Source organism: Garra rufa, chromosome 10 (assembly GCF_049309525.1).
Source record: "Garra rufa chromosome 10, GarRuf1.0, whole genome shotgun sequence".
Lineage (NCBI taxonomy): Eukaryota > Metazoa > Chordata > Actinopteri > Cypriniformes > Cyprinidae > Garra > Garra rufa.
Window position 1 is genome coordinate 417,686 of NC_133370.1, and position 17,621 is coordinate 435,306.

At 27.8% G+C, this 17,621-nt stretch overlaps 1 protein-coding gene across 1 annotated transcript in view; it reads right to left on the minus strand.

Moving 5' to 3' along the window:
- Window positions 1-967: 967 nt before the first annotated feature.
- Window positions 968-17,621, minus strand: part of stk11 (serine/threonine kinase 11) — a 30,033-nt gene continuing 13,379 nt past the window's right edge. Inside the window, exons 6-10 of the mRNA XM_073849051.1 lie at window positions 15,941-16,068; window positions 10,881-10,938; window positions 9,301-9,500; window positions 6,007-6,263; window positions 968-1,493 (exon numbers count right to left, since the gene is read on the minus strand). Of these exons, the coding sequence (XP_073705152.1) occupies window positions 6,052-6,263; window positions 9,301-9,500; window positions 10,881-10,938; window positions 15,941-16,068 (598 nt within the window). The 3' untranslated portion in view covers window positions 968-1,493; window positions 6,007-6,051. The remainder of the gene's footprint in view (window positions 1,494-6,006; window positions 6,264-9,300; window positions 9,501-10,880; window positions 10,939-15,940; window positions 16,069-17,621) is intronic.

The window sequence follows — 17,621 nt, forward strand, 5'->3', positions numbered from 1 at the left end:
AAAAGTCAAAATTGCTAAATATGAACCTTTGTGAGAAAAAAGTCAGAACTGCAAAATATAAATTCAAATTAATATAAAAAAAAAAATAAATAAAAAAAAAAAAGTCAATATTGAAAAAAAAAAAATTACCATTCACTCAGAATTCTCAGATATAAACTCAAAATCATAAGACAAGTCAAAACTGGAAGTTCTAAATTCAGGTTTGTAAGAAAAAACTAAAAAGTCAGAAGTGCAAAATATTAACCTTTGTGAGAAAAAAGTCATAATTGCAAGATATAAATTCAGATTTATAAGAAAAAAAAAGTCATAATTGCAAGACTAACAGAATTGTGAGGAAAAAAGTAATGATTGTGAGATATAAACAGAATCATAAGAAGAAAAAAGTCAAAACTGCAAGATATAAATTCAGGTTAGTAAGAAAACAAAAAAAAAAGAGTCAGAATTGCAAAATATTAACCAATGTGAGAAAAAAAAAAGTTGTAATTGCAAGACAAACAGAATTGTGAGGGAAAAAGTGAAATATAAAAGATATAAATTTAGGTTTGTAAGAAAAGAAAGTCAGAATGGCAAGACAAACATAGAATTGTGATGAAAATAATTGTGAGATATAAACTCAGAATCATAAGAAAAAACAAGTCAAAACTGCAAGATAGAAATTCAGATTTGCAAGAAAAACAACTGAGAAAAAAGGTCAGAAGTGCAAAATATTAACTATTGTAAAAAAAATAAGATCAGAATTGCAAGGAAGTCACAATAGTGAGGATAAAATAAGAATTGTGAAATATAACCATTTGTAAGAGTCACAGCTGTGAGATAAAACATTGCAACTACCCTTTTTATTTTTTATTTTGTGGCTGAAACAAACAAAAAATAATAATAAAAAACCCTGAATTGCAAGATGTAAACTTTTTCCTTGCAATTCTGTGAGAACCCAAATCTGAGTTGAGAGATAAAACAGTGCAATTCTACTTGTGTTTTTATTCCAAAAATATATATATAAAAAAAAAAAAATCACCTTTTTCCATTCAAACACGTGCAAATAAAGACCACGAGCTCAGCTTCAGTTGGGATGTGTTTTATATAAATAATACTTAAAAAATATTTATGGAGAAAAACAAACCAAATGGGGAAAATGAAGCCAAAGGTCCTGCGGCGTCCGCGTCACAGCATGCACTTTAGTTTTTAACATTGGTATCATCATCTGCAGCATCTCTCTCTATTAGAAGTGATCTCTTTACATCAAACCATCTGCATGTTTAACTGCAGGTCACCACTGGAAATTAAAAGACGTCTAAAACTAAACGGACAGAAACCCAATGGATGATCCGAGGATTGTGGGAAACGTCTCCGCTCTTTAACAGCATTCTCAAAGTCAAGTCAGTCCGTTCCAGATAAAGTCCTGGCACTGAGTGTTTGAGTTCATCGTCATCGTCACGGCAGAAATGTGCGTCGGGAACAGCGTTCAGTACTGACTGCTGGGAAACAACAGAAACCTGCACACAACACACACACAGGCAGATATTTAGGACATTTCCTACTGTAAATATAGCAAAACTTCATTTCTGATATCAAAACTTCATTACTAATATGATTGGCTAAGAACATTCAGACAACTTTAAAGGTGATTTTTTTCAATATTTTGATTTATTTGCGCCCTCAGATTCTAGATTTTCAAATAGTTGTGTCTCAGCCAGATATAAGAGTTGCTTGCTTCCTTTACCTTTGCTTTTTAACGTCAATGTGGCATCAAAATTAACTCAATCTTTATATAATAGATTAATATTTATATTTTATTTAATGAAAAACATATTTAGTAAATTTTTATTTATTAGGTGTAAATTTTTTATTAATAGAAAATGGTGTTAAAATGTATTTATAAAATATTTCTATTTAATTTGTTACAATTTATTTTATTCATAAAACATTTGTAGATGTAAAATTATTTTTAAATATTAACATTTATTTTTAATTATATAAATATTTTTAGTTATTACAAGTACTTTTTATTAAATAAAAAACTTTTTATTTATAATTTTGTTTAAAGTTAATTTTTATTTATTAGGTGTAAATTTTATTTGTGGAAATCTTATGAATAGAAAATGGTGTTAAAATGTATTTATAAAATATTTAAATTTTATTTATTAAATTTTTTTTTATTTATAAAACATTTGTAGATGTAAAATTATTTTTAAATATTAACATTTATTTTTAATTATATAAATATTTTTAGTTATTACAAGTACTTTTTATTAAATAAAAAAATTATTTATAATTTTGTTTAAAGTTAATTTTTTATTTATTAGGTGTAAATTTTATTTGTGGAAATCTTATGAATAGAAAATGGTGTTAAATGTATTTATTAAATATTTAAATTTTATTTATTACAATTTTTTTATTTATAAAACATTTGTATTTGTAAAAATATTAAAATAAAATATTATTTTAGAAATATTTTTAGTTATAACAAGTACTTTTTAGTTAATATTAAAATTAGTACAATTATATTTTAAGATTCTATTTTATATTTAATTATACAACATTTGAAACTCTGTTTTACACTTTATTTAAATAACATTTTAATATTCTTTAAAAGTCTTAAGCATCACGGGTATATTTGTAACAACAGACAGAAATACATTGTACGGGTCAAAATTATACATTTTTCTTTATGCCAAAAATCATTAGGACATTAAGTAAAGATCATGTTCCATAAAGATATTTTGTCAATTCCCTACTGTAAATATATCAAATGTAATTTTTGATTAGTAATATGCATTGCTAAGAACTTCATTTGGACAACTTTAAAGGTGATTTTCTCAATATTTAGATTTTTTTCACACCCTCAGATTCTAGATTTTTAAATAGTTGCATCTCGACCAAATAAAAGTAAGAGATACTTGTCAATGTGGCATCAAAATTAACTCTTGTCTATATATTACAATAGCTAAATATTTATACTTTTTTTTTTTAATGAAAATCTATTTTTTTATAATTTTGTTTTTAGTTTTTAGCACATTTTATTTAAGGAAATCTTTTTTATTTATCAAAATTGTTATAAAAAATTTTTTAATAGAAAATGGTGTTAAAATGTGTTTATAAAATATTTTATGTAATTAAATCTATTTTATTTTATTTATAAAAAATATTTGTATTTGTAAAAATTGTTCTTTTATTTTTAAATACATTAAAATGTTTATTTTTAATAGTTATTTATTTTAGAAATATTTTTATTAAGTACTTTAAAAAATATTTTATAATAAAATTAGTACAATTCTATTTTAAGATTCAGTGACAAAAAAGTCAGAACTGCACGATATAAACAATTGTAAGAGAAAAAACCTGAATTGCAAAATGTTAACTCACAATTGCAAGAAAAGTCACAACTGTGAGATAAAACATTTCACTTTTTAATATTTTTTTAATCTGTAGCTTGCAAAAAAATTGCAAGATGGGTTAACTCATAAATCAGAGAAAAACTCTGACAATCAAATATTTTTCAGTAATGTGAAAAAACAGATACATTTGTAAAATATAAAAAAAAACATTAATTGTAGTCAAACAGAATAGTAGTGAAAATATTATGGAAACATTTTACTGTAAAGTGAAAATATATAAATACATTTATAAAATATATAAAAACTGGGGGGAAAAATTCAGTATTCAGTAAAAAAAAAAAGTATTTTATGCTCATCAAAGTTCCAATACATAAAAAAATATTGCAATAAAAAAAAAAACAATTTTATTTGAATATACTTTAAAATATCATTTGTTTTAATATTTGGATCATTTTGAGGTATGGAGTACCATTAGTGTCAAAAATAAAAAGTAAAATATATTTCAAAATAATATGTTTGGCTACTGACATGTTTTTATTGTTTTTAGTATATATATATATATATATATATATGAAAATATGATTATAAAAATATTATATTGTATCAATATAACTACTCATTGGTCATCTCACTCGGCTGTAAACATCAGCGAGATCTGCTTTAGATTCATTATGTGGCGTTCTCGTTACACGATGTGATTTGATGCATATGCATTTCCAATTTCCGCATGTTGCGAGATGAAAGTGTAAACAGGTTTCCATCCAACTGCATCCAATCGAGCAGAGCTGAAGATGAAAGCACTAAATATAGACGGACGCAGAGAGAGAAGAGTCTGAGTCACTCGCTCCATCAGAGACACACAGAGAGAGAGAGAGAGAGAGAGAGAGAGAGAGAGAGAGAGAGAGAGAGAGAGAGAGAGAGGATGATGCGATGGAGAGAGACTGAGTCATCGCATTCACTGCGGCATCTCATCAGCATCAGAGGAACCCCACCCTGAACACACACACTTCCTGTCTCTGGATAACACTGATCATCCTGAGATTCATCGGAGGACAGTTCAGCTCATGGAACACACTACTGCTCCCATGCTCGGAATAAATACGATTTTTGAAAATTTCAGTTCTGCTCACCAAAGCTGCATTTATTTGATTAAAAATACAATAATACATGAAATATTACTACAATTTGAAACGGCTGTTTTCTATGTGAATATCTGTTCAAATGTACATTACTGCTCAAAAGTTTGGGATTGGTAAGACTAAAAAGAAAAAAAAAAAGTTTGTTCATCAAAGCTGTTTTCATTGGATTAAAAATACAGAAAATTTTTTTAATATTGTGAAATATTATTATGATCTAAAACAATGTTTTTCTATATTAATATACACTCAAATTTAATTTATATCTGTAATAAAAATTGAATTTTTCAGCATCATTACTGCAGTCTATAGTGTCACATGATCCTTCAGAAATCATTCTAATATGCTGATTTATTATCTATGTTGAAAACAGTTCATTTTTTTGTAACCTGTGATACTTTTTTTTTTCGTTCTTTGATCAATAAAAGGTAAAAAAAAAAAAAAAAAAAAACAGCATTTATTTAAAATAAAGGTTTAAAGATTTACTAACAACTACTGTTTAAAACGTTGGGGGCATTTGTTCTTTCTTTTATTTTCCCCCAAAAGAAATTAATAGTTTTATTTAGCAAGGATGTGTTAAATTAATAAAAAGTGATAGCATAGATTTACATTGTTAGAAAAGATTTAGATTTTGAACAAATGCCGTTCTTTTGACTTGCAAGTCATCACAGATTCTTCCGAAAAATACTTGCTGTTTCCAACATTGATAATTCTAATAATAAATCAGCATATTAGAATGATTTCTGAAGGCTCATATGAGTAACAGCTTGTGAAAATTCAGCTTTGCGTCACTAGAATAAATGATAGTTTAACGTATTTTAAAAATAAAAACCATTGTTTTATACTGTAATAATATTTTGCAGTATTATTGTTTTTTCCTGTATTTTATCAAATAAATGCAGCCTTGATGAGCAGAAGAGACTAAAACATAAACAAATCTTATCAATCAATAACTTTTGAGCAGTAGTGTAATTGATTGCTGTGATCAAAGCTGAATTTTCAGCATCATTGCTGCTCAAGAAACATTTCTGATTATTAGCACTGTTCACAACAAATATAAAAAAAAGCTGGAAAGCAGCATATTAGAATGATTTCTGAAGGATCAAGTGACACTGAAGACTAGAGTAATGATGCTGAAAATTCAGCTTTGATCACAGAAATAAATTATATTTTAAAAGATATTCACATAGAAAACAGCTGTATTAAATTCTAATATTATTTCAAAAAGTTTACTGTACTTTTAATCAAATAAATGCAGGAAATCAGCATATTAGAATGATTTCTGAAGCATCATGTGACACTGAAGACTGGAGTAATGATGCTGAAAAATCAGCTTTGATCACAGAAATATTACATTTGAACAGCAATCACATAGAAAATGTCTATTTTAAACTGTCATAATGTTTCACAATTTTACAGTATTTTTGATCAAATAAATGCAGCTTTGGTGAGCAGAAGAGACTTCTTTCCAAAACATAATATAAAATAAATATAATCCGATGTCCGAGTGTGTGATGAGAGCAGCTGTGTCTCACCTGTACAGAGGAGGCGCAGGTGTGCAGTGCAGCAGCTGCAGGGGGTCATTGCTGCTTGCAGGTGGAAAGTTTGCGGATCTTGCTGGCGGCGGAGACGCCCTTCCTGGAGGGGTTGGAGGAAGAGCTGGAGCGCCGCTCGGATTTGGGTTTCAGCGCGGCCGACTCCGTCCCGTTCACACACACCGGTTTGGCCACGGCACAGGTGCGCTCCGGAGCACGCTCTTCCTCCTCGTCCTCCTCGTCCTCCGGAACCTGCCCTGTTCAAACACACACCACAGGAGCGTCAGTGACCAACAACAGCACAGACGATGAGTCAAAACTACCACTCATTCAAAAAAACTTCAAATTAGGAGGTAGAAACACTTGAAATTGCTAGTACATTTCACAAATAATTACAAAGGCACACTAACCCTAACAGAAAACCTTATGCACATTTAATTATTTTTAAAAAAGAAAATATTTTTTTTTAAGTGGAGAGACTGCATTTTTGTAAATATTTTACAATTTTGGGGGGGAATAAAATGCTGTATATAATCAAGCAAATTATATATGAACAAATCTCTGTAAAAATCTTATTCCTGACTATATCCTGAAGGTTGTCAAGTGTGGTGTGTGTAAGTGCTACTGAAGTGGAGTTTTATGGCTCAGTGTAGGAGAAAAAACTCATTTTGAGAAAATGGCCTTTAGAAATATGTATTGTAATCTTTTGACACAAAGATAAGATAGATAAAGTGCTATCAAATATATTTATATAAAATATACCAAAAGAAACATTTCTCATTTTTATTTAGGTAATAACTTTCATTTAGTTTATTAAATGACATTTAAAAAATAAATAAATATAAATAAATAAAAAAACTAAAATATATAAAAAAGAAAACATGGCAACATTTCTCATTTTCATTTAGTAAATTTAGTTTAATGACTAAAATTTCAAATAAAAAATAAATAAAGCTAAAATATATAAAAAAGAAAACAGCAACATTTCTCATTTTCATTTAGTAAATTTAGTTTAATGACTAAAATTTAAAATAAAATAAATAAATAAACTAAAATATCTAAAAAAAAAAAGAAAACAGCAACATTTTATTTAGTTACTTAAGTTTATAAATAAATAAAATTTATAAGTCAATAAAAAATATAAATTAGAAAACATAGCAACATTTCTTATTTTCATTTAGTTATTTACAATTATTTAGTTTAATAACTAAAATTTAAAATTAAAATAAATTAATTCAAAATTAAAAACTTCAAATTAATATAAATCAAGTGTAGAATTTGCTAGTACATTTAACAAATAATCACAAAGACACACTAACCCTATCAGAAAACCTTATGCACTTTTAATGAATTTCTTAAAAAATATATATATTATTTTTTTTAATTGGAGACAGTGCAGGCAAAAACAGGTTTTTCATGCACCTGTCAAGTTTGAGATTTTAGGCTTTTTGCTTTTTCATAAAACATTCAAAAGACACTGTTAAGTGTTTCTTTTATAGCACTTTATCTACTTGCGTCAACAGACTTCAATTACAATACAGATTTTTAAGACTGTTTCTCAAACTGAGCTATAAATCTCCACTTCAGTAGCTCTTACACACACCAAACTTTGCATTTTTATTCCTGTCTATATCCTGAAGGTTTTAACAGAGGGATTTGTTCAGATATAATTTGCTTGATTTTATATAACATTTTATTCCCTCCACAAATTTAAAAAAATATTGTTTTCTAAATTTTTTCTGAATTAAAGAAGCTTGCCTCTGTAAAAACATTTGACTCTAATATGTATAAAAAAAAATAAAAAAAAAAAAAAAAAGAATTTTGAAACTGACTTCATCCAGTGTTTAGATTCTTTCACTAGAAATGTATGCAAATGAGCACATATTTCATTAAACAATGGCTCCATTTGCATATTTAACCAAAAATTTTAGAAAGCTTGTAAAACAAAAAAGTTTGCAATTATCAGCGTAATCAATCAACTGGGTAAACAAGGTGATAACTATTAGTTTTTTTTTGACCCTATTCACCTGGGTAGGGTTGCACCAGCCATTCATAAGTTCTTACTTAAATTGGAACGTAAAGTCCACACTAGAGGCTTAGTAACTACTAGCTAGTTTGTAACTAAATCTATGCATTATTTGGTTGCACCAGTTGTTTGTAAGGCAGGACTTAGCTCTGCTTAAAGGAATGCGTAGTCTCATAATATGACGTTTACACTAAATCCAATAGAAACCTTAAAATACGCGAGCAGAACTTAAATGCTATGAATTGTAATTTATCCTTCATTCTAACTTCTTTTGCCTCACATATGTGACCCTGGACCACAAAACCAGTCATAAGGTTAAATTTGACAAAACTGAGATTTATACATCACATGAAAGCTCAATAAATAAGCTTTCCATTGATGTATGGTTTGTTAGGATAGGACAATATTTGGCTGAGATACAGCTATTTGAAATCAGAAATCTGAGGATGCAAAAAAATCAAAAATACTGAGAAAATCACCTTTAAAGTTGTCCAAATTAGGTTCTTAACAATGCATATTACAAATCAAAAATTACATTTTGATATGTTTACAGTAGGAATTTTACAAAAAATCTTCATGGAACATGAACTTTACTTAATTTCCTAATGATTTTTGGCATAAAAGAAAAATCAATCATTTTGACCCATGCAATGTATTTTTGGCTACTGCTACAAATATACCCCAGCGACTTAAGACTGGTTTTGTGCTCCAGGGTCACATATACTTACGGTAAAAACAAGTTTCCATTAAAAACGAAACAATAATAACATTAGTTTATATGTAAGCTATTTTTTTTGTCCAGGGTCACATGTGTAAATAACATTCAGAGACTAACTGAAATAAATAAGGATCAATAAAAAAAGAAATGCTATTCATTTATTATTTCATCTGGCACGCGCAACACGAAGTGCATAGAGTGGCGCTGTAGATGGGGGGTGAAAGTACGTGCGAGTTACGATGAAACTAAGTTTAATGGTGCAACGCAAAATTATTTAGTAATGCGTAAGATGCAACTTAGTGTCCATTTACGTCGTAACTAGGCTAAATTGTAACTTAACGCACAGCTGGTCGACCGGTCTTGCCTTAAATTAAATTTAAAAATCACAATTTAAAAAGTATCTATACTTTATTGTTATACCATTTTTACAAACAAGGACATTCCCAAAAGCAGTTTTTGTCCGATTTAAATCACACTCTCACAGACACACACCTGTGCAACACTAAGTAGGAGCTGAAAGTGAAGTGTGGGCGGAGTCAGTGATGCTCACCTGGTACAGTGAAGTCCTGAGTGTATATGATGTCATCCTCCCCATCGAACAGCTCGTCATCGTCCTCCTCCTCCTCCGCGTAACCGTGGAGATCCTCCAGGTACGGCACCACCGTCATGCTCCGCCATCGGTCGCGCGTCTCTGCGCTGGGTGGGATGGGGACGGGCAGCTCAGAGGGAGGGTGTTTCTTACGCACCCAGCTAAACAGGAAGAGGAAATGACCCGTGAGACCAACCGCAATGGACGTCATCTAAAACAGGGTTATTAGAGTTATAAAACATTTTATTATCTGAACTAAAAAAAATAACAACTACAACTTAAAATAAAAATAAATAAAATATATAAAACAGAAAACAGCAACATTTCTCTTTTTTATTTAGTTACTTTAGTTTAATAACTAAAATTTATAAAAAAAGAAAACATAACACTTCATATTTTTACATAATTACTGTTATTTAGGTTTAATATCTAAAATTAAATAAAAAAAATATATAAACATAACATTTCTCTTTTTTAATTTCTTTTTATTTAGTTTAATAATTAAAATCTTAAAATAAAAAATACATACAAAAAACTATATTAAACAGAAAACATAGCAACATCTAATTTTTATTTAATTACTTTTATTTAGTTTAATAACTACAATATATATATATATATATATATATATAACAGAAAACAGCAACATTTCTCATTTTTATTTAGTTATTTAGTTTAATAACTAAAATTTAAAAATAAATAAAATGCATAAAACATTTTTTATTCGTTCCTAATTACTGTTATTTATTTTAATAACTAAAATTTAAAATAAAAAAAATACATATATATAAAAATAACATCTCTTTTTTTAATTACTTTTTAGTTTAATAACTAAAAATTTAAATAAAATAAAAATAAAAAAATATATAAGAAAACAGCAACATTTCTCATTTTTTATCTAATTACTTTATTTAGTTGAATCACTAAAATTTAATAAAAAAAATAAAATAAAAAAACCTAAAACTTTTTTTTTTTTAAAAACCAACAAAACTAATCTAACTTTTTTTATTGACTAAAGTTGAAATGAAAACAGAAAATATAAAAATTTATTCAATTTTCATTTTTAAAGAATATAAAAATAAAGCATTTTAATTTGATATTTGACAGACAATGCTCACAGAAAAATACTGAAATATTATTAAAATCTTTGTTAAACTGTAACAGATTGCTGTGATGCGCAGCTGGATTTTCTGCATTATTAGATGCTCCAGAACTGATTGAACTATGCTGATCTCAGGTGAGCTCAAACATCATCAGAGCACGTGCTCATGAGCTCTCTCCCGTATCCATGGAAACCGCATCCGTTTCCTCACTGGATGAAGATCTCAAATCCAGGCCAGGATTATTTCTAGCTCATCTCTCCCACTCTCACTATTCTCCACTTCCTCTTCCTCTCTGTGTTCATCTAACATCACTGACTCTGCTTCAAACCTAACCATTCTGGTACCCTAATGATTTGAATAGAATCAGGCAGCTAAATGAACAATATTCAGAAAAACACCACATTTGATCACATCGACCCATCCTGAGGATGAACTCACTTGTGTTGTCTGATGCGCTGTATTGAAAACCTCTTGACAGGATCATATTCCAGCATCCCTGCGAATGAAAACACCTCAGATGAAGGAACAGAAAGCCACATGATCATTATCAGAATACACTTCAACCAATGACTTTAAATGTATACAAATATTTTTCATTTATTAACAATAATAATAGTCAATCAATATGAAAGCTGCTGTGAGAGATTTGGGAGATTTATTTAAAGCGTTTTAAATTTAGCTTTTGTTCACAGAGGCAAAGCATATTAATAAACATGGCTGAAAATGTGTCAGAATTAGACAAAAAGGCAATTTTTCCATATTTTTCATCTGTAGACCCTTGACAGAATGTTTAAAAGTTACCCTAAAAACAAAAACAGACACACACCCTATATATGAATAAAAGCCTATATTAAACCAGTCTAAACTTTCATTTTTGGCTGGTTCATTTTTAGTTTAATAACTAAAATTAAAATAAAAAACTTAAATATATTAAGAAAACCGCAACATTTGTCATTTTTATTTAGTTACTTTCATTTAGTTTAACAACTACAATTTATAATAAAATACAAAAATAATAAATAAAGAAAATATATAAAAAAGAAAATAACATCTCAATTTAATTTAATTACTTTAATTTAGTTTAATAACTACAATTTAAAAAAGTAATAATACAAAATAAAGAAAATATATAAAAAAAAGAAAACAGCCACATTTCTCATTTTTATTTAATTACTTTTATTTAGTTTAATCACTAAAATATAAAATAAATAAATAATAAAATCAATATGAAAGCTGCTGTGAGAGATTTGGGAGATTTATTTAAAGCGTTTGTTTAGTTATTTAAATGTAGCTTTTGTTTACAGAGGCAAAGCATATTAATAAACATGGCTGTAAATGTGTCAGAATTAGACAGGATTCTTTTTCATATTTTTCATCTGTAGACCCTTGATAGAATGTTAAAAAGTCACCCTAAAAACAAAAACAGACACACACATATACACACTCACAAAGATCACCGTTTATATATAAATAAAAGCCTACATTAAACCAGTCTAAACCGCTTCATTTTTAGTTCAATAACTAAAATTAAAAAAAATAAATAAAACAATTTAAAAAAACTGAAATATATAAAGAAAACCGCAACATTTCTCACTTTTATTTAGTTCCATTTATTTAGTTTAACAACTACAATTTATAGTAAAATACAAAAATAATAAATAAAGAATTTTTAAAAAAGAAAGCAGCATTTCTCATTTTTATTTAGTTTAATAACTACAATTTAAAATAAAATAAAAATATAATAAATACAGAAAATATATATTAAAAAAACAGCAACATTTCCCATTTTTATTTAATTACTTTAGTTTAATCACTAAAATATAAAATAAATAAAAAATAAAATCAATATGAAAGCTGCTGTGAGAGATTTGGTGTTTACACTATAACACTAAAAACCAAAACAGACACACACATATACATAACCACAAAGATCACTGTTGTTTATATATGAATAAAAGCCTACATTAAACCTAAATGTTCTAAACGTTCATTTTTGACTGGTTCATTTTTAGTTTAATAACTAAAATATTTAAAAATAAATAAAGAAATTTAAAAAAACTTAAATATATTAAGAAAACCGCAACATTTCTCATTTTTATTTAGTTACTTTCATTTAGTTTAACAACTACAATTTATAATAAAATACAAAAATAATAAATAATGAAAATATATAAAAAAAGAAAACAATAACATTTCTCATTTTAATTTAAATACTTTTATTTAGTTTAATAACTACAATTAAAAAAAAAATAAAAAATAAAGAATATATATATATATATATATATATATATATATATATATATATATATATATAAAAAGAAAACAGCCACATTTCTCATTTTTATTTAATTACTTTTTAGTTTAATCACTAAAATATAAATAAATAAATAAAAAATAAAATCAATATGAAAGCTGTAACGCAATATACAATGTTTCATTTTTGTGTTGTGACATATTGTGACATTGTTACACCTCTAATGGTTGCCTATGGATGTTTTTGTGGTTTAGAAAATGTTAGACTGAAATGTATCATTCAGTGTTAGGAGTTTGATCTAAGGAGCGTGTTTAATGGCTGTGTGTTCTTTCATGAGTGTCTGTGATAATAAAGCTCTCAAACACAGTCTGATCCAGCATCAGTGCTGAACATTAATATCAGGGCGCCATCTGGAGGACAAACATATGAACTACAGCACAGCCATTATAAACAATGCTGATCGAGCACAATAAGGTAACGGGCGTTTAATTAAATAAATGGGATCAATTTTGATTGAATGTGTTTGACTTAAACTCAGGATGCATTTAATCACAGATATATACTGACTTTAAAGTATTACTTTACTATAGTATACATTCTGCCGTTTAAAAGTTTGGGACTTTAATGGTTTTTAAAGACGTTTCTTATGCTAAAAATTGTAATATGGTGAAATATTATTTCAATTTCAAATAACAGTTTTCTATGTGAATGTATTTTAAAATGTAATTTATTTCTGTGATTAAAGCTGAATTTGCAGCATCATTACTGCAGTCTCCATTGTTGCATGAAGTCATTCTAATATGCTGATTTGCTGTATGTATTTGATCAAAAATTCAGTAAAATTTCACTATTGAAAATTACATTTTGAAATATATTCAAATAGAAAATGGTTATTTATTTCTGCGATCAAAGCTGAATTTTCAGCATCATTACTCCAGTCTTCAGTGTCACATGATCCTTCAGAAATCATTCTATGCTGATTTATTAATCAATTATTAATCTTTTGTAACAATATGAACTACCATCTAAAAGTTTGGGTCAGCAAATTTTTATTCTCTCTTTTTTTGGTAATAGCAAAGACGTATATCATTAGACAAGATTTATATTTCGAATAAATGCTGTTCTTTTTAACCATTCATCAAGAATCCTGAAAGTATCACAGGTTCCAAAAAAAGTATTAAGCAGCACAACTGTTTAAAATATTGATAAGTCTAATAATAAATCAGAATATTAGAATGATTTCTGAAGGATCATGTGACACTGAAGACTGCAGTAACAGCTGATGAAAATTCTGTTTTTCATAACAGGAATAAATTATATTTTAAAGTATATTAAAATAAAAACCATTATTTTATAGTGTAATAACATTTTGCAATATTACTGTTTTTTTCTCTCTATTTTTTATCAAATAAATGCAGCCTTGATTAGCAGAAGAGATTTCTTTAAAAAAACAAAAACATTACAAGTCCTGCTGATCACCAAACTTTTGTAACAAGTACTTAAAAATATATATTTTTTATTTTATATTAAAATTAGTACAAAATAAATTTGTATTTAAGATTCTATGTTACATTTAATTATACAACATTTAAATCTCTTTTTTACACTTTAAGAAGTCATATTTTAATATTCTTATATTTATCTATTTTTTTTATTTACATGTGACCCTGGAGCACAAAACCAGTCTTAAGTAGCACAGGTATATTTCTAGCAATAGTCAAAATTATAGATTTTTAATTTATGCCAAAAATCATTAGGATATTAAGCAAAGATAATGTTCCATGAAGCTATTTAGCAAATTTCCTACCATAAATATATCAAAACTTAATTTTTGATTAGTAATATGCATTACTAAGAACTTTATTTGGACAACTTTAAAGGTGATTTTCTAAATACTTAGATTTTTTTGCACCATCAGATTCTAGATTTTCAAATAGTTGCATCTCAGCCAAATATTGTCCTATTCTAACAAACCATTCATCAATGGAAAGCTTATTTATTTTATTTCATAGATTTCAGATGATGATTCATCTGAAAGCTATGAGGTCCTTTTTTTGTGGTCCAGGGTCACATATTATTCAATTATTATTTTCATTGATGCTTTTTGAGAATTGTTTACTGGTGCGTTGCACAAAATCAGTATTTAATTGTTCTGAACGCTCATTCAGGATTCACTACAGCACTGCAATATATGCACTAGAGAACACTAGAAATACAATACAGCTAGATTTAAATCTGAAGGATCACTTGTATCATTATATATAGTTCCTTGCAAAAGTATTCATTTTTTTCACATTTTGTTTTGTGGCAGCATTATGTTAAACTGCTTTAAATTAGTTTTTTTCCACATCAATCTACATCTCATACACCATAATAAAAAAACTGAAAAGATCGCGTTGCATAAGTATTCATACCCTTTTTTTCTGGACACTGGAAATGTATCTCAGGAGCATCATATCGCTTCTAGATGTTCCTACACTTGGAGTGGAGTTAAACTGTGGCAAATTCATGTGAATGAGTCTGATTTAGAAAGACACACACCTCTCAGAAAAGGTCTAACAGCTGAAAATGCAGATCAGAGCAAAAACCAAGATAACTGCCTGTAGAGCTCAGTGACAGACTTGCGTTAAGGCGATGATCTAGAGAAGAGTTCAGAAACAAATCTGCTGCATTGAAGGTTGACAGAAGCATTCTCCATAATGGAAGACCATTGGAACAACTAGGACTCTAGAAAATGTCCAAGCTGACAGAGATGGAGAGGTGAAAAGGTGAGGCAAAGAATGGCAGATAATTGCCAAATGCAGATGTGCAAAGATGCTCACATCAGACCCAAAAACACTTGAGGCTGTAAAGCTGCTTCAACTATGGACTGAGTTAAGGGGATGAATACTTATGCAATCTACTTATTTCAGTGTTTGATTTTTAATGCATTTGTCAAATTTGTCTGGTTTTTGCTTTGTCATTATTATGGTGTATGGAGTGTAAACTGATGTGGGGGAAAACTCATTTAAAGCAGTTTAACATAATGCTGCAACAAAACGTGAAAAAAATGAAAGGGTATGAATACTTTTGCAAGGCACTGCATCTTCATATATGCTCTCTGATAAAGCGCTCAGGCTTTATAGTTGTAACAGTCAGGCGTTCTGTGCAGCTGCTCTGAAAGCGTGTATATTGTGAAATACTCCAGACAAATAAATTTGACTACATTTCCAAGTCAAAGGAGCTCTGCGGTTTCATCGCTCACCTCTCAGCAGGTCAGAGAGCAGCGGGCCGCAGTCCTCTGGAATAGTGTAGTCTCCTTTCCCAATGTTCTCAAATAGCTTATAGATGTTGTCCCCCTCAAACGGGTACAGGCTCGTGGTTATGTTGTATCTGTGAGGAGAGACGGACAGCTTTCACTTCATGTGCGCAGGTTAAACAACAGCACAATAGAGACAATCCAATCTCTGTTCAATTTCACAGCGAGAGAAAGCAAGGAATCAGTTTTCACACTTTGAAAGAGCGCAACAGTCGGTTCTGGAAATAAAAATCATTCATTTTCTCCTTATAAAAAGCATTAGAGACAGACGAGTTGTGATCTTTGAGGCTGTCAATCCACAGTATTTGCTTTGGTTAAATCCATCTGGCTGCTTTATTTCAACTTGCTGTTAAAATGTGTATAGAGTCGAGGCAAATAATTCACACCGAAAGAGCTGTAACCATAAATGAAGTCGGCCTCTGTACACTCTTAAATATACACTGCAGAAGTCAAAAGTTTGGGATCAGTACAATTTTTTTTTTTAAGTCTCTTATGCTCAAAGTTTTATTTATTTGATCAAAAATACAGAAAAAATATGAAATATTTTTGCAATTCAAAATAACAGTTTTTTTTAATATACTTTAAAATAGAATTTATTTCTGTGATGAAATAAAGAAAAAGAAAAATTTAAAAATATAAAGAAAACAGTAACATTTCTTTATGTAATTACTTTTTAGTTTAATAACTACAATAAAAAAAAAAAAAAAAAAAAAAATTATATATATATATATATATATATATATATATATAAAACACAGCAACATTTCTCATTTTTATGTAGTTACTTAGTTTAATAACTAAAATTTATAAAAAAGAAAACATAACATTTCTTTTTTACTCAATTACTGTTATTTAGGTTTAATAACTAAAATTTAATTAAAAAAAAAATATATATATAAACATAATATTTCTCTTTTTTAATTACTTTTTAGTTTAATAACAAAAATTTTAAATAAAAGAAAAATTAAAAAAAATATATAAGAAAACAGCAACATTTCTCATTTTTTATTTAATTACTTTTATTTAGTTGAATCACTAAAATTTAATAAAAAAATAAATAAAAAACCTAAAACTTTTTTTTTTTAAAAACCCAACAAAACTAATCTAACATTTTTTATTGACTACAGTTGAAATGAAAACAGAAAATATAAAAATTGATTCAATTTTCATTTTTAAAGAATATAAAAATAAAGCAGTTTAATTTGATATTTGACAGACAATCTAAAATGCTCACCAAGGCTGCATTTATTTGATCAAAAATACAGAAAAATGCTGAAATATTATTAAAATCTTTGTTAAACTGTAACAGATTGCTGTGATGCGCAGCTGGATTTTCTGCATTATTAGACGCTCCAGAACTGCAAAATTCAAAAGTTTGGGATCAGTATGATTTTTTTTAAGTCTCTTATGCTCATCAAAGTTTTATTCATTTGATCAAAAATACAGAAAAAATATGAAATATTTTTGCAATTCAAAATAACAGTTTTTTATTTTAATATACTTTAAAATAGAATTTATTCCTGTGATGCAAAGCTGAATTTTCATCAGCCATTACTCCAGTTTTCAGTGTCACATGATCCTTCAGAAATCATTCTAATATACTGATTTATTACTTTTATTATCAATG